This window comes from Sander lucioperca, chromosome 5, assembly GCF_008315115.2.
Source record: "Sander lucioperca isolate FBNREF2018 chromosome 5, SLUC_FBN_1.2, whole genome shotgun sequence".
In the NCBI taxonomy this organism is placed as follows: domain Eukaryota; kingdom Metazoa; phylum Chordata; class Actinopteri; order Perciformes; family Percidae; genus Sander; species Sander lucioperca.
Window position 1 is genome coordinate 1,514,889 of NC_050177.1, and position 18,586 is coordinate 1,533,474.

Consider the following 18,586-nt stretch of genomic DNA (forward strand, 5'->3'; position numbering starts at 1 on the left):
GTACAGGATAAAAGTTATTTTTTAATTTATTCTTGTCCAATGTAAATAAATGTTAAACTGATATTAAACTACAAACATACACACCAACATGGGCTGAGACAACTTATTTTACAGTATCAGGATATATAATTAGCCTTCTCATACAATTACAACTTCGATGGTAAAATATTAAAGTGCGTTTCAAGTGTTCGTGACCTCTAAAAATCACACAGAACAATAACATTTTTGAATTGAAATCACTTTTTATTTACCGCCATTTTTTCCTTTTTCTTTTCCTCCATATCCCTCTATTCCAACCCTTTAAACCTATTTATTACTGCTCTGGAGCTTTTTACAGTCTATGCTCTGGAGATGTAGTAACATACATGTAGACACAAGGGGGCAGCACCATAAAAGGAGGACAGCCCATGTCCTGAAGCAAACAGTGCTCCTCTGTGGTTTCTGTACTCTTCAAGGCTGACCCAGACACACAAAAGTCAATACTTTCAAACAGGAAATCTGATTAAACACGTTGCAGTAAACTTCCCCACTGTTTTAAATGCTCAGCGTAGGTGGATATTTGACCTTTATTTAAGGAAGTGATCTAAAGTTTTAACAGTTTCACATGTCGTTTCACTGCGGTTGTGATAAGTTGTGCAAAAAAGTGAGCGGAGGTCAGTCCTGTCTCTAAATGTGATTGGACGGTCTGGTCAATAGTTTGGAGGAGGTTTGGTCATGATGTGTGTGCATATGAGAAATATAAAGTGAAGGAGCTGAACTATGCACCCAAATAAAAGCAAATTCAGTTGAAAGTTGGCAAGTGCATCCTCGATTGTGTTAGGCAACGACATTTAATTATTATAATTAAATACAATTGTATTTAGTCCTAAAGTAGCAACCCAGACGGGTGACACATAAAGCAACATGACAAAAATGCATGCAAGACAAAAGTGATCTAAAAACCAACCAAGTATCAAAAGTTTTTGCGTCGAGCCCTTAACCGTGCGTTAACCCGAGGCTGTAAACGCAGCAGCCAAGTACGGCGAACGCAGCGTTATCGCTATCGGTTATGGCATCACTTAGCCCAGGCGGGTCGCCGTAGTCAAGGTAGGATAGTCCTTTCATATGTGCAGAAAGCGGTGTGTAGTAACCACTCACAAACTTATTGGCGGTCCTCTCACAAAGGCTGAATCTTAAAACTCATCTCAATTCCTCATTATATGACGCTCTCGCCTCTGGATAAAGGAGACAAGAAGTAAAAAAAATTAAGACAAGAATTCAGATTCAGCCCACCAGTGTGAGTAGGTACCAGAGGTAGAGCTGCTTCTTCTTCTCCCCCTCCCCCCCAGCTCAGCCTGAGTGGATGGTGTTGTAAGTGGACTGTGATCCCGGCTTCAGGTGCTTGCTGGCCTCTTTTTCTGTCTGGCAAGGGGCCGCCTGATCTTCACGTTTGCCCTCCACGATGGGCTCCCTGTCGTCCTCCAGGTCAGACTCGTCACAGTGCGGCAGCTGCAGGAAGGTGGTAAGGCCGTGCAGGTCAGCCATTTTGTGGAAGGTGCGCAGCAGGAGGTACATCATCATCAGACCCAGGAACAGGTAGACTTTGGGGGGGGGGGGACAGAGAGACAAATGTCACAGGAGATCATTTATTTAACAGAACAACGTGCAAATGTATTCTCGCAAAATAAAGTCTTTACCTGAAGCTGACTTTCTACTGTTTCTGAAAAAAAATGGTATGCGTCAGAAGGTTTGCCTCAAACGGAATAAGACCGCTCCGCCATCCATCCCATAAATGTGGCTGCTGGATGTGATGGCACACCTCAAACTCAAATAGCTAAACATCAACCACAAAGTTTTATAAGATCTGCCAACTGCTTTTCTGCTGACAGAAGGATTACAGCAAAACAACTGGCCAGATGTGTGTAGCCTTCGATTAATCACGGTCTTCACGATTAGCGAATCCATTCTTTCAAATCGCGATTGATCGTTCAGCCCTAGCTGCATTCACGGAGTAGTTGTAAAAATAAAGTGCCCTTCTAGTTTAGTGTAAATGTGTTACCACGCTGTAGGTACGTGTGGTATTTCCTTTACGTGCAACACAGAGCCGTCGATTCACACCCAGTAGTGATGTCAAGGTTTCACAGACACCTGTGCTCTTCAGCTTAGTGCCTTTTCATTTGACTTAAACAGAATTATGAACAAATGTAAAATAATACTCTTTATAAATGGTTGTTTTATTGCAACGATCGTAGAGAAAAAGCAGAGGAAACTACCGTGTTATCAGGCCAAACTCTAAATGTGATCTAACTGTAAATCTACTAGTTTACTACCATTTGCATTCAACAGTCTGCTCCATTCCTGACTGCTTTAACTCGGAAAATGTGGCCAGTAAAGAGCCGAGGAATTAATGTCAAAGTCTGGCATACGCTGGGCCGTGGACTGAGAAAACTATTTTAGTAAATCCATTTCACCAAAAAGTAGGACAAAAGTGCCCTCAAGTAGGTGGGCATAGGTGAAAACAAAATCTGCTCAACATTTATTACTTCTGCTCTGGTTCTTTGCCTTGAAAAGAAAAGCCATGTGGTTTTCTTCCGTCACATGGAAGCACTGAACATAACCACAGAGTTCAGGTCCTGGACAATGGTCTCTCACTATGCAAGGAGGCCAACTCGGTATAGGATTACAGAGGCCTCAGCTCCACAACTGTACAGTTACTGTGGGAAGTGTGCAGTTAAGTGGTGCAGTGGAAATCCCAGGGGAAATATAAAGTCTTTAGTCCTTTATGCTTTCCTATCTACAGGTTTCGGGAAGCCACATTTAGGAATTGAACAACAAAAACCTTAATGCAACCTACCTGGAATTAGATTTAAATAAGAACAGATAAGAATAACAGATCCTTATTAACACGTTTAATGAATAACTGTACTTTAGTCAAACTGTTTGAACCTGCCAGCTTTCAATCTTCTAATGTTAAACAGCATCAGGGGGAAAACAGACACAATGAGTCAAAGGACTTTGACTGTCCAAACTCAAAATATTTGCTCTTCAGCAACACCAGAAATGCTTTGCTCTCAGGGAAAAGCCTTGAAAACAGCAGTTTTGAACGTTGCAGATTCAATAACAACATGTTTGGGGCCTTTGCATTACATAACTTCAACTCCAGAATCTTTTATATAACGACAAAGTATAGATTATTCTTGGAAAATAATAATTTTCATTTTCAAGTTTCATTGCTAAATAAGATTTGAAAGCTCCACTGCCTCCTCACAAAAGGATGGATTGTAATTAGTGAATCGTAAAATCATAATGTTAATGATGAAAATGTTAAACGTTAAAAAACACTTATGGAAGTTGGCCCTCATTTAGATTTACTACTACAGCAGGGAATGTGTATTTACAAGAACACATTTACATATGAACAGTTTCAGTTCTTCAGCTGGAGAAACACCACCAGTTTCAGGAAACATCTTGCAACCTGCAGGGACCCCGTGGGTTAATCTGACTCGACCTGGCTGTGAACTGCTGGGTCTCCTTCCAAACTGAAGTCGAGGGATTAGCCGAGGACAGGACACACAGTGTAAAACACAGCAACTTCCGACTGTGTCCACCTGGGTCCCTCGACCATAAAAATCTAATCTAGGGTAGACACCTTTCTGGAAAAGTAGTACTAACGAGTACTATTCATTCATTGTGAGGCGAAAAACTCTACGTATTACAATCCTGTTTTTCTCTACAAGTTTTTTGTTGTTGTGATTACATTTTTTTTATCTTTCAACATACAAAACATACAACTTGCAACATGAACCCCCCCCCCCCCCCCACCTTTGTCATCGCCACCCACACAGACAAAAATCAAGAAAAGATGACAGTAACTCCAATATATTAAAGACCATTCAACAAAATAGTAACAAAATAGACAATGAGCCATAAACCTACGTATGTATAAATAACACCACCATAAGCCCATCATACACGTCTCTCCCCAGCACAACGCTTCTTAGGAGCCCTCCAGAAAGATTTAGATTAAAGTTTTTAAGTTCAAGTTGTTTATTTAGATTTAGATAAAGCCTTAACCCTCCTGTTGTCCTCGGGTCAAATCTGACCCGTTTTCAAAGGCAGAAATTTGGGTTTCTTTCAAGCGGATTGCTAAAAAATTGACACGGATGGTTCCATAGAAAAGCTCTTCGAGTATAATTAATGATAAGTTCACTACTTTAATTTTGTTTTATTCAATTTTATAGCATTTGGAGGGAAAAAATGAAATGGTTTCAAAACGGTATCCTGACTTAAGTTTGACACATACCAATCTGTGATTCTCTCAACATATGTTCCTCTAATTGTAACTATTAGTCAAAATAATTCATAATTTCAGCTTTTTTTAATTAAAAAAAAATAGGTATAATTTCATATAAATGAGGTTTATTGGTCATGAATTCCAAAAATAAGTGTAAAACTAATAAGTTGGTGTTAGTGGTGAGTGTCGGAAAAAAGGGACTAAAAAAGGGTTGATTTCCAGGATTTTTATCTGGGAGGACAACACAAGGGTTAAAAACAGAGCCAGGAGGAGGTGCTGAAGTACTATTATGGAAGTTTTGCCCAACGGCGCAGGAAAAACCAAAACTGCCCAGGCCAGCTTTAAAGTCAATAGGGGCGAGAAAGTGTATATTAAAACTCAGTCAAACAAAAATGTTCATGTCCTAAATGGCCACAAAAACCAAATGTTAATCACATACAACGGTTTCTATAGTAAAAAAAAAAGTAGTTGGTCAAAGTATTGTGGGGGAATGAACAAAACGGAACACAAAAATATGTGAAATGCAGAACCACTCATTTCCTTAATTTCGGCAGACCACGTTCACCTCAACAGGTTGTTCTGAGCATTTAGTGTCAGATATTATTCACTGTAGAGCTCTCTGACTGAGACCACAGAGGGGAAAAAACAACAGCATGGCCGCATTTGGACAAAAAAAAGGTCATTCCAACTGTGATTCAATTACAGAAAAAAAAACACCCGCACAGAAGCTGAGTAACAAGAGCACGCCTATGAAAAGAACCTCCCTCATGTGACGGTAAGGATTACATTTTCCTGTCCATACCGTCAAGCCAACATACTTCTGAAAGAGGCTTTGTACCAAAACTATCAAAATGCAGGTGCAATGGTCTTTCAAATACCACAACACATTTATTCTGTAACTTGCTCCTAAACAACAGGTTTAATAAAAATACCAGGATGCCGCCATTAGTCAAACTAAAAAGATAATCAGCAACTAGCTACTGAATTATAAAATACATATGTATGTATGTATGTATGTATGTATGTATGTATGTATGTATGTGTGTATGTATGTGTGTGCGCATTGGAGGGGGGGGGGGTTTTGAATGTGCTGAGTTTAAGCATAGGTAATATTTGTGGTACTCACCATTAGGGTTGTAGGACGTGCAATATCTGGTAGGGCACTGGTGCAATATTTTTTTTTATTTGATATGGTATTGTGCAGTTGTGCATTGTGCAATACATAAGTTATTGATCCCAGCATGATTTAATGGGAAATGTGCAATCTGGGTAGAATTAAGTGCAATATGAGGGGGAGGATGACCTCTCTCTTTCTTCTGTGAGTGTGGGAGAAGGTAGGGGGCTGCTTTTCTTTGTTCTATATCGTTTGAAACTGAATCTCCTTGAGTTTTGGACGGTTGGTTAACAAAAGACATCTGAACACATCAACTTGGTCACTTTGGATATTTTTACACTATGTTTTGACACTTTATAGTCGCAGATTATCAGATTATATCAAGAATAAAAATAAGCGTTAGCTGCAGCCCTACAGTAGTTGATTTCACATTTTGAGATATTTCCAATGTCTGACCGATATGACCAATGTGATAGCTCTAAGCGATGGCACACGTTTTTTAGGCTACAACATTTTTTGTCACATACAGCAAACCTCTCCTCACTATCTGCTAGCTGCCTGTCCCCTGAACACACTGTAAAAAAACAGCCCAGGCTCCACAAACACCAACAAAAACAAACTGCATCACCAAACAAACTGTTCCAGCCAATAACTGACAACAAGGAGTTGGTTGAGCCATCACCGCAGCAGCGTTAGCACGTAGGCTACTTCCACAATGCGCGTTCATGACTGTTTCAGGAAACATGGAAGGGAGGGGGAAGGGACGGGATGAGGAGGAGGGAGGGGCAAGCTAGCCTCCGTTTTGTTTGACAATACTTCGAACGTCAACAAGAAGTAACGTCGCCCAACATCGCTTAGAGCACCTTGAAGGCGCGACCAAGTTACAGCAACTAATCGACCGACAGAGCCACCCATAGAGCCAGTGCTGTTGCATTGACTTCCTCCAGGTTTTATGAAGCTCATTAAAAAAAGAAGAGCCACAAATGATTCTGGGAAAATTTCCCTGCTGCTCCATGAAATTCTCTGTAAAGTCGAATAAACTTAAAATAAGCGACACAGAAGAGTGTGCTCCAAATTTCCAGACAGCTAACAGATAGCTCGGGAGAGCAGTTTCATTTCTGAGGAACCCACTTCTCAACCCCTGACCTGCTAACGAGAAAAGAGAAGCACTGAAAGGTGCTACTTCTCACATCAGAGGGTCAGCTTCTCCCTTCAGAGCAAGGCGACAAAACAATCATCCTGGAAATAATGACTTTTTAAAACTTTAATATTTATTCTCTCAAGACAAAAAACTATAGTTCTTCCTCTGATGTCCTTTATGAAAAACATTTTATCCATCAGCATGATACAATCTGCACTAACCAGTCATAACCCTGCCAATGTTTTCCACGTCATGCTATTAAGTCCTATTAAGTCCTTTTCAAGACATAGCATCTCGCCTGCTTTACTTGTGTAACAACAAAAAGCTGCATCATCTTCTTTTCTCTCGAAAGAGAAAGCGGAGGAAGAGTTTCTGCAGCAGAGAAGTCATCTCTGTGCCTCTGCAGGCCACCACACTGTTGGGTGCGACAGATATTCTGGTGTACCTGCTCTCATCTACAGCTCTGCCGGCGTGTAGCTGCTCTGTGTGAGCCTCACAGGACAAAACCACACCAGACTCAACCTGAGCCCCGTTAGTTTTCATATACTGTGTTGCCAGACCTTCCTCCACAGCGCTGCGGAGGAGGGTCTGGCTAGTCCACATAGCATTTGTGGGATGGGAGGAAAACATGCTCTGGTTTATTGGCATTTCTTTAAACCAATCACAATCGTCTTGGGCGGTGCCAAGCGTCGGACGGAGCAACGGTGCCGCTGCAAAATAGCCTCGGGAAGAAACTTGTTTTGGTGGAACGTATACGTTCAAAAGTTGTTTTAGTCGTGCAACTCCGATTGGACAGATAGTCTAGCTAGCTGTCTGGATTTAGCCTGCAGAGATCTGAGGAGCAGTTAACCATAGTCCTCAGAAATCCATCAGAGTTTAAAATTACAACACAAAGAAAATGGAAGGTAACGGACATCCGGCCGAAATGAGGGACATCTGGCGGAATTTCCGGCGGCACCGGAGCAATCCCGGAAGTGGAACGTCGTGGATATAGACTAGACTAGTTTTCATATTAACATAGCCAAAAGTGCAGTGGGTTTAATATTCTTAGACATCACTGAAGTGAAATAACAATAACAGGGGTAGACATTTGAAAATATCACGATGAGCCAGTGTTTTGTTGAAACTGGCTTTTAAATTATGGGTAACACTTTACTTGAAGGTATCTACATAAGAGTGACATGACAGTGTCATTAACACATGACACTGTCACGACACATGAACCCTAACCATAACGCGAGAGAGACTAACGTATGTCATAAACGTTTATGACTTGTTTATAATGTTTATGACACGTTCATGACAGTGTCATGTCGCCCTTATGTAGATACCTTCAAAGTGCAACCAAATTATGTTAGGATGTTTGAGAGTGTAGAAACACTGTTGGTGTAAAAACGCGCGTTTATAAAAATGAGGATTATGAGATTCGATTTATATTGATAAACTCTCTCTGAATAAATAATCATTCCTACAGGATGAAGCGGTGGCTGCCAACTTTTCCACCTCGGCCAGGTTCAAACAAACTGCAATATTTAGCCAGTTTTTATTTTCATGCAGAAAAGTCACTTACTGCACCACAATAGGTAAAGTTGTAATGCTTATCTGCAGTTTTATTTTATGTTGCAGATGGTTCATTTTAGTTACAGGCTTGATCTGATTACAGTTTGTTTGTGTACTGCTAAACTCTAACCACAGTCTGCATTACCAGCAGTCATCTGAGCTAAACAGTTCACATCATCTGCAAGAACTCATTCCAAGCAACTGTAAGGGATTTGTTTATAAAAAGTGGAAAGTCCAAAGGCCAGAAAATCTGACTCCAATAATCTCTCTAAATTCTAATCCCCAGCGTATTCGTTAATGATCCAAAAGACCAGAAACCCTAAAGAATCACTGAGACGATAGAATTAAGTCAAGTACTTTAACTGAACAGTATTTCCCATAAGTGCCCATATTAAAAAAAAAAAATCACTTTCTGGGATTTGGGGTGTTATTTTGTGTCTCTGGTGCTTCCACACGCATACAAACTTTGAAAAAAAAAAAAAACCCATCCATGCTGTTTTGAGTGAAATACGGGTTTCTGAATGTGTCCTGCCTTCAGTCTCTACCTCTAGCAAGCTTAACCTTCTATTCAATTCCATTGAACCACTTCCTCAATTGACTGCACACAGCTTCTTTTACAACGTGGACAAATATAACTTTAACTGCTAATATTCTATAATCATGTCTACAATAATAGAAATATCAACCCAACACAACTCTTCACATGTCTCAAAACAGGCTCAGTGCAGCCAAACACTTCTACAATCCTCACTGAGACAACACACACAGTCACTCACTAAAAACCAATAGCATCAAACACCAATGCAGAAATTATAAACGTTTCATCTTTACAGTTTGAATAATTCACACAAATATTTTCTTTAAAAGAAAATAGTTAAAGTTTTTCACATGACATTTTTTAACCAGTTTTTTTTAGGTAAACAAGAAGGAATGGAAAAATAGCAGTTTGCTTCAATAGATATTACTGGAAAAAAAGTTACAAACTAAAAAAGGTACGTAATAGTAACAAAAAATGTGGGGCTAATCCTGCCTCTCTCCAGCATCAGGCCACGAGATTTCGTCAACATCACATGGGATGTCCTCTCTTGCCATGCACCTGGGCAAGAACCTTCTGGAGTGCCTTATCCATCCATGGCAGTCCTCTGGACTCATGTCCCCACATCTGGCACTCATAATCTCCAATAGCGACATTTTGTCAAGTGGGTGTTGATCATACACTTTCCACCTCCTGGCAGAGAAAAACCGTTATCATTTACTGTAAGCATGCAATTCTCACCCGTTTGGTGGAAAATTTTGCATTACAGATGCAACTGTAGATCTTTGCAGATTGGGTTGCACCCTCAACCCTGCCGAGAGACCATGACTCACAACATGGTCTGTAAGTGTAGCCCTGTTTTCATCAGGAATTACAGCTTTTTGTCTTCTTCTAGGTCTTCCTCCACCCGCAAGCACTCTCCCTGATACTCTTTTCCCTCCGCCAACCTGTCTTCCTTGGTCCATTTCAGAAGAAAGTCTTCTCTCTTGTTCACTAACAAGTCTAAAACAAGACACTGGCTTATTCTTTCAGCTGAAATTGCAATCAGCAGTGTTTGAAATGCAACAGGCTGAAATCCATTCTGTTTTGATTGTGTGATTAACAGTTTTGACAGCAGTGTGCTGTAAATCCACAGTGTTGTGCAGGTTAATGGTTACAGCCATTTGATAAGCGTGTAGACTTTTGAAAACGGTGTTCAAGCAATGAAATACGAACTAGAGTTTGGTCCCCATGAACTGCTGCTGTGCAGACTGTGGTTAGAGTTTTGCACGCCTGGCTCCAGTTGTGCCCGCTGTCGTTTAGCAACCGAAAAAAACAACAACCCTGTATTGCTTATCTGCAGTTTTATTTTAGGTTACAGTTTAGTTACAGGCTTGGTCTGATAATCAGGTTAGCTCCTGGGTATTTGCCGACGAGTTGCGCTGTGAAGTTTTAGCGTAAACAAGTAAAAGTTATGTTTACATTCAGCGGCAAAACTGACGTGCAAGGGCAGCGGCGCGTGAACAGCAGGTGCCAGGGATCAAACAAAGAACCCCGTGATCAATAGACGACCCACAGCCGCCCTAGTATATCTGACTTAACAGCTGATTATTCTTTATCAGAATGATGCAGCATCAGGCTAGATGACCAAAATAATTGACAGACGTTTGGATGTAACCAGACCAACCAAAGAGGAGGAGGCCAGGACTGACAGTACACTTCACTTGCATCTATATACACTGTATATTACATAAGATATCAGACCTCAACAGTTTGTTTTCACGACACTTGTACAGGTATTATAATTTCTGATTCAATTCCAAGTGTGTACTGTCTCATACTTAGCAAGGCAGTGGAAGTGAGTATAATGTCTGGCATTTGTCAGTATTTTACACCACGTCTATGGTAAATTCCACGTGCGAGTACCAATTAATCTGCACTAACTAAAACATAGGTATATAAAACTAATTTGTTTGCTCAGTGAACAGGTGCTGATATGTCAAACATTGTGGCCAGAATCATAATGGGACAACACCTTCTTATCAAATATCCTGCAGACATCCTGCAGATGGCCAAGCCTCAAAAAGGAAGTGTGTGAGCTTGTGACTGTGTGACTGTTGAAACATTCAGACTAACCTTAGAACAAGTTAAACATCAGACGTGACAAAAACAAAAAAAGTACCTGAAGCAGAATATCTGTGTTTGCTTAAAAAAGGATGCATGACACTTGTATGATCAGAAAAAAATGGTTGCAGTTTTTGGAAACAAGTTTAAAATGCATAAAAAAAGACACACTAGACACTAGTAAAAAGACAAGTATGAGGATACTGATGCGCTGATATTCAGTGTTGGTTAGTAACGGAATACATGTACCGGCGTTACGTATTCAGAATACAAATCATGAGTAACTGTATTCCGTTACAGTTAAAATTTAAATAGTTGGTATTTAGAATAGTTACATTGTTGAAATCAATGGATTACATGACGATATTTCTCTGTTTCACGAGTTTATTCACTCTCTGAATAAATTAAGGCAACTCCATGCATTTCCCAGAAGTCCCAATATGAAAACGAAAAAATTAGCTATTCGCGTGATCTGTCACAATGGAGTCGGAACCGGCACAACACAGCCAGGGCAGGAATGCGTTTCTATCTTGGAAATTCAAACAGCATTTTACATTAAAGAAAGAACAGGGAGAACGAAATATAACCGTGCAGTGCAGCCTCTGCTTGCCAGCAACCAACCTCCTTTCAGCGTCCAAAAACTCCACCTCCAACCTGAAGAAGCATCTTGATGAAAGTTATTTTTTTAATTAGCCAGGGGTAGTCGTCTGCTGTAGTTTTACTGGTCACCTTGTTATTTTATAGTTGACGTGCGACTTTACATTCTCCTACGTGCTGATTTACTAGCCCCAGAGCCGTTGAAAGACTGACTAGCCCTGTTTGACATGCTAGCTAACGTTAGCTAAAATTAGCTCGTGGTAGCTTAGACTGTGGTTAGATTTTTGTATGCAGTTCGGGACTACAAATACAAAAATCTATCTGCTTGTTTAGGTACACATTCAGCCAGTTGAAACAGAAGAACACACCAGAATAGGCCTGTTCAGTAAGCTGTATGTGATGGCCGCATTCCTACACTTATAAAATGCAATTCAATGTGGAAGTAATCCAAGTATTCAGAATACGTTACTCAGACTGAGTAATGTAACGGAATACGTTACAAATTACATTTTTGGGCATGTATTCTGTAACAAAATACGTTTTGAAAGTATCCTTCCCAGCACTGCTGATATTAGCCTGCCAGTTTCAAAGAAATTCAGTGTAAACTTTAAAAAGGGCAATTATGACTTTAAAAATGTGGATGTTATACTTAAAAATAATTGGGAGATGGATCTAGATTAACCAATTTCAGAGGAAACAACAAAATAATGAAGGGAATTTTCTCATCATCCATATGCCTTAGACATGCTGTAATCGTCTTCACTGGTCTAAAGTCAGACTTTCTACGATTAAAGCGGACATAGATCCCACATGTGATCGATGTAGGCAGGCTCCCGCCACTCTGCTGCACATGTTCCAATTCTTTACATGTTCTGGCTTAATATCTTTGAGACCTTCTCTGGGGTATTTGGAAAGGTAGTAGAGCTGTCCCCATTTATTGCATTGTTTGGTGTGGCCCCGGAAAACACTCCTCTTCATTAAAAGGGAAATTAACATGTTGGCCTTCTGTTCTCTTCTGGCTAGGAGACTGGTACTGTTTAAATGGAAAGACCCTATTCCACCGACACATAGCCACTGGATAAGGGAAGTCATGTGCCATCTTCAGTTGGAGAAAATCAGACATACAGTCAGAGGGTCTACTGGGAAATTTTAAAATATCTGGCAGCCCTTCTTGACTTTTGTCGAGGTAATGGAAGCAGACAACATGGCAATGTAAAAAAAAAAAAAGTATGCATCTTGTATTCTTTACTTTAACTTCATGCCATTTATTTTTTCCTTACGGACATCTGGTTATGTATAGTGTCTTTATGTTTATGTCTGGCATTTGGGGGGTGGGGGGGTTTGGTTATACGAGTTTCTCTTTTCTGTATAATGTGGAAAAAAAAAAAAAAACCTTGATAAAAAAAATGCGCTTTAGTCTGAAGTTTCTGTACTTTGTCATAATAATAATAATAATAATAATAATAATAATAATAGTCTGGCTGCACTAGAGTTGGGTGACTGGACAATAGGGCTGCACGATATTAGGAAGATATCTAATTGCTGATTATTTTGACTGATATTGCGATTTGATTCGCGAGAGAGATATAGATAGCTAGATAGATAGATATAAAAAAGGTTGAAGTGTGATTTTTTGCAAGGATCTGTACCAAACAAAGATCTTTTTCTTTAGTCTGTAGGATACAACTTGTAGGCCGGGATGTCTCTGCAGCACCACAATACTTTATTTTAGAATGGTTTGACACATATTTTCCTTCAACAAATATTGCGCCCCCCTGCGATTTGTATATTGCACTAGTTCATATTACGATTTCGATAAAATTGTGCAGCCCTACTGGACAAATGGGACGTAATAACAACGGCACTCACCCATGACGGTGACCTGGTACAGCTGCCTGTACTTCTGCCCAGGCTGCGTCCCCGGAACGAAATCTCCCAGTCCGATGGTGCACAGCGAGATGAAACAGAAGTAGATGCCATCCAAGAACGACCAGGACAACTCCACTGAGCTGAACACGGCCGCCGGCACCACGAAGAAGCACAACACCACCACAAGGAGCAGCAACAGGAAGTGGACAAATGTGGCTGGCCGAGGCTCCATGCCCGACCGCTGCAGGAGCCTGACGGGAGCGAGGACCAGAGGGCACATGATCCTCTGGACGCAGGCGGTGAGCACCAGCATGGTGAAAGGGACTCCTATCAAGGCGTAGAAGATGGAGAAAGCTTTTCCAGTGTCAGACAGCGGAGTGGATTGACCATACCCTGGAGATAAGGAAGAGGGCAGATATGTTGTTGCATTTGTATGTACATTTAGAATAATTCTTATTAACCCTTGTGTTGTCCTCCAGGGTCAAAATAAACACTTTTTTTAGACACCGTTTTTAAATTTATTTAAATTTTTATGGCATTTTCTTTCCCCATTACCACCAGTATATTCACCACTAGAACCAACTAATTAACCGTAGTTTTACACTTAATTTGGGAATTCATGGTCAATAAACCTCATTTATATGAAATTATTATTTTTTTTTTTTAATTTGTCATAATTTTTTGCAGCTCTGTGGAGAAAATATTCCAATTCAATGAACTTTAAAAGTCCGTTAGGAACTTCATTTGTGCAGAACATCAGTGCTTGTATAATTCATATACCCAACAACACCAGTTTTCATCACACATTTCGCGTGTACAGTTCACATACTCAGCAACACACCACACACATCACAAACCAATACATGAACAATAGGCAATTAAAACATTAAAAGAATGTTAATAAAATAATTCCTCACGTCTTTACAATGACCCAATGAATGAACCAAGCTTAAAGATTTTCGACCAATAGTAGAATTATGGAGCAATGTTTTTGGAGCAGATCTCCACTTTGATTGCATCTCTTGCATGCGCACGAGCATGGGAGCAAAGAAAAAGAAGACTAGCACTGCACTGCTAGCTAGCAAACATGGATGTAAACAATGCAAGCTTTAAAATATTCAAAAATACAAAACCAGCTTTTCAAATGTTTTATAAAATGGAAGGAAATGTATTAACTCCCGGACTGAAGAGGCACAAAACAACTATGAACGACGCAGACGTGTCTCTTTGTGGTGTCTGTGTGTCTCTTTGTGGTTGTTTTGTGTCTCATCTGCCACCCGGGAGATGATCAGAGAGGTTGTGAACAAACTCAGTTTCACCAAAAACTTAAAGCAGGCAAATGTTAAAACTACGATTCCAATCTATTCATAGTAAACTTCCACAATCTGATTTTGCAGAACTCTATGGTTCCACTTCAACGTACCTAATGTAGTTGTGCACACAGTTATTTGATACAATGAGGGGTTATAAAAACAACAAATGTGTGTTTGTTCACTTCTGGTTTAGTCTACAGTATATCCACGACATTCCACTTCCGGGATTGCTCTGTTGCCGACGGAAATTCCACCGGATTTCACTCATTTAGGCCGGATGTCCGTTACCTTGGGCTTCCTTTGTGTTGACATTTTGAACTCTGGTGGATTTCTGAGGACTATGGTTAACTGCTCCTCAGATCTCTGCAGGGTAAATCCAGACAGCTAGCTAGACTATCTGTCCAATCTGAGTTTTCTGTTGCACGACTAAAACAACTTTTGAAACTACACGTTCCAGCAAAACAAGTTCCTTCCCGAGGCTATTTTGCAGCGGCGCCGTGGCTCCGTACGGCACTTAGCACCGCCCAAGATGATTGTGATTGGTTTAAAGAAATGCCGATAAACCAGAGCATGTTTTTCTCCCATCCTGGAATGTTGTGAGGACTAGCCAGACCCTCCTCCGCAGCGCTGTGGAGGAAGGTCTGGCAATGTGAGACTACTTCTGGTTTTACCTCCAGATAAAAAAAAGGGTAAGATAATAAACTGGTGGTTTGTTCACAACCTGCATGATCATCTGACTGCTTGTGTTGGCAACTAAACACAAAGATAACATTTAAGGAAGTGTCACATAAGTAAAAACACATGCAGTATTGTGAAAGAAGTTCATGCATCCCACACAGTAGAGCAAACAAACTGCTCCTGAAAACAAAGGGGATTTCTGTCCTGCTTCATACATTTAAGTTTGCATGTCCCATGTGAGCAGCAGTGTGGAATGTTTTTATTTTCATATTAGTTTGCTTAAATAGCACAGCACAGCTCGCAATGAAGCCCTCAGGAGCATATCTGTGTGATGTTACTGCGATGATGCTGCAGTATTTTGGAAGTGAGTCCTGGTAGCGTTGACACTGGCAGTGCCTGTCAAAACTTCTGTCAATTCACAAACTTCATAAGCCAGGGTTTCCCCCAGAAAAGTTGTTTAGCCCGGTGGCAAGTGTCTGATGGCAGCATTAATGTTCAAGCCCGAAAGCTGATATCATAATATGAACGGAATCGCAAAATTGAGAATTTAAAAAAGCTAAACCCAAATTCCATGGGGCCACATTTTAAGTCTGTGCTAAAGCTAACTGGAGATTTGAAAATATGACTATGTCTTAGTTTCTAACCGAGCCGGCCCACTGTAATTTAAAAAAAATTCTTAACATACATAAAAAAAAAATAATACGCAGTGGCTTAGTCCGGGTGGGGGGCAACTGAGGCATGATGGGCCACCAGGTTTGCTATACACTGGGGGGAACCCTGTAAGCCAATTGCAGGCCATGTCTTTACAGGTTTTGAATTCTGACCATTAAAATGACACCAAATACAAAGTCCAATACACTTATAGCTTGTATGTATGTATGTATGTATGTATGTATGTATGTATGTAAAAAGTTCCAGAATATGTTTGTTTTTTTCTCCATCTTTCATGTTCTTCTAACATGAAAAACTAACCTATTTTCTTCCCTCTTAACACAAAATATAATTTACACCATGGTCTGAATTGTCCATATTTTTTCCTAGTCATGGATGCATGGACATGATTTCTGTATAATTTAATTTCAAATCCAAAATCCCTAATTTTATGTAAATATACAAAATTCTTACAGATTTCTTTCTTTTCATTTTCGTTTCCTTCCGTTTTCTTTGTGTTGGAATTTTAAATTCGATGGATTTATGAGGACTACTGTTTACCTGCTCCTCAGATCTCTGCATGGTAAATTGAGACAGCTAGCTAGACTTATCTGTCCAATCTCAGACTATTTTGCAGCGGCTCTGTGCGGAGCCCATGGCGATTCTCACTGGTTTAAAGAAATGCCATTAAACCAAGCACTAAGCATGTTTTCCTCCCATCCCCGAATGCTGTGTGGAGTAGCCAGACTCTCCTTCTGCACGCTTTGGAGGAGGGTCTGGCAAAGCAAGAATACCCCCCCATAACATCCTGTTTTAACAGGAAATACATAAAATCAAGGTCACAGGGTATCACGTCATTGTGACTTTTGAGATGAAAAATAAAGCCATTGATGCAATGTGTCATAACATCAACTATTCCATTGCCTGGACCACACCCATCTTCGAACTCGGCCTTCAGTCTGAACTCAACTTACACACCTGTAAAGTTTTATCACTGCATCTTGTCTGTGGAGAGATTTTGTCACGTTACAAAATCTCTCCACAGACAGACATATGTCATGTCTGGCAAAGTACTCAAATCCACTTCTTTGGTAGTTCCCGCTACACTAGGTGTCTCCAGGAACACATTTGGCAATAATGAGAGACACACACACACACACACACACACACACACACACACAAAAAGGTGAAAACAACACCGCTGTCTCGGCTGGTTATGATGTGGGTGTATAAGTAATACGTGGTTGTGCAGGTGTGTGAAGTAATACGTGGTTGTGCAAGTGTGTGAATAGTACAGGGGCACCACAATGTTACTGGTGTAGATGAACTGGCTGGTCCCACAAAAACCTCTGTATGAAAACCCAGCTGCACCCTTTACTTCCTGTAACATTCAGCTCAGGCGTCTATATACAGCGGGTGTTCAGACCACAGTGTCACATAAAATATAACTGAATCAGACTGTGTAGTTTTCTGGTAACTGTCAGTGAACTTACTCTCTCCCATTTATCTGCCTTCTGCCTTCTAATTACACAATAAAAGTCCCATTTTAGGCCTTTATCATATTATGTATATTTGAATGTTGAGAGAACTGTTTTTGCTGCTCTTATTTTAAATATTTTCAGTTACTTTTGTGTGTGTGTGTGTGTGTGTGTGTGTGTGTGTGTGTGTGTGTGTTTAAGAGCTGCACTAAAGCAAATTCCTAGCCTGTGTTGAAATGGCATTATAGTATTGAACAGAATTGAATTAAACAACTGGACATTCCCCAAGATCAAGGGAAATAACTTGTATGCTAAAAGAGTTTCTCACATTTCAATGAACAGGAAATGATGTGTTTATTTATTAAGTATTGAGGAAACCTATTTCCCCTCTGGGGCTGTGTGGTTTTCTGTTATGATAGGTTTGTATTTTGATCTCTTAACTGACTAAAAGCTGAAAGTCACTCACACAGCTGAAACTTGTCCTTAACATCAACGACACGTGGCAAAATAAAGTTATTACCAGTAGGCCTATTAGACTTTTGTGGCGTTTTATCTCCAAAAAATAAAGTCCTTATAGGCCTATTGGACTGGTGGTGCTTTTGTTTTGTTACAAATTCATGGCGTTATGTTATGCGTTGGTGTGTAGCCTAGATACTGGGGACATCTTCATGGGATTTTAAAGGTATAGGCTATATTCAGTTAGTTTCACGTCCCAAGTTACTTTTGTCGCTAACAACTTTTGCCTGAACTCACCGACAGTGGTGACCAGAGTGTTGGCGAAGAACATGGAGGATGTCAGGTCCCAGTTGGAGTTAACGGAGCTGTTTTTGAGGACGGAGACGCCGTACTTGTTTGCCGTCAGAACTTTGACCAAAAAGAGTTCGAGCGACGTGGAGTTGACGCAGCTCTGGTTCAGAAATTCCTGCTTCAGGGCTTCCATGTCTTGTCGCAACTTGTCCTCCACCGGCCGCTCGATGCTGGAGAACATCAGGGCTCCGAACAACAGGTAGATGATATAAAACAGTATGAAGCCTGTAAGCAGCAGCCATGACCTGCCTACAGAATTCATGTCTTGTTTCACTACGGGGTTAACATCAGCGGGAGCTGCTCTAAACGGGGCTTCCCTCTCTGTCTGAGTGACTGCTCTCCTTTCTTTTTGCTCTCTGTGTGAGAGCTGTGTTTTTGGGGGCTGTCCTAATTGAACTTGAACCCCTCCTTTTCAATGCATCCTCCTCCCACAGTAGAGACAGCACAGCAGGGTGTGTTCAACTCAG

General features: G+C 40.6%; 1 protein-coding gene across 1 annotated transcript; it reads right to left on the bottom strand.

Annotated features, from left to right (window-relative positions):
• Positions 1-228: 228 nt before the first annotated feature.
• Positions 229-18,504, bottom strand: kcnk6 (potassium channel, subfamily K, member 6). Its single transcript, XM_031304086.2, has 3 exons — positions 18,066-18,504; positions 13,193-13,585; positions 229-1,580 (listed from the first exon to the last, which is right to left on the bottom strand). The coding sequence occupies exons 1-3, from the start codon at positions 18,379-18,381 to the stop codon at positions 1,330-1,332; spliced, it is 960 nt and encodes a 319-aa protein (XP_031159946.1). The 5' UTR covers positions 18,382-18,504; the 3' UTR covers positions 229-1,329.
• Positions 18,505-18,586: the final 82 nt, after the last annotated feature.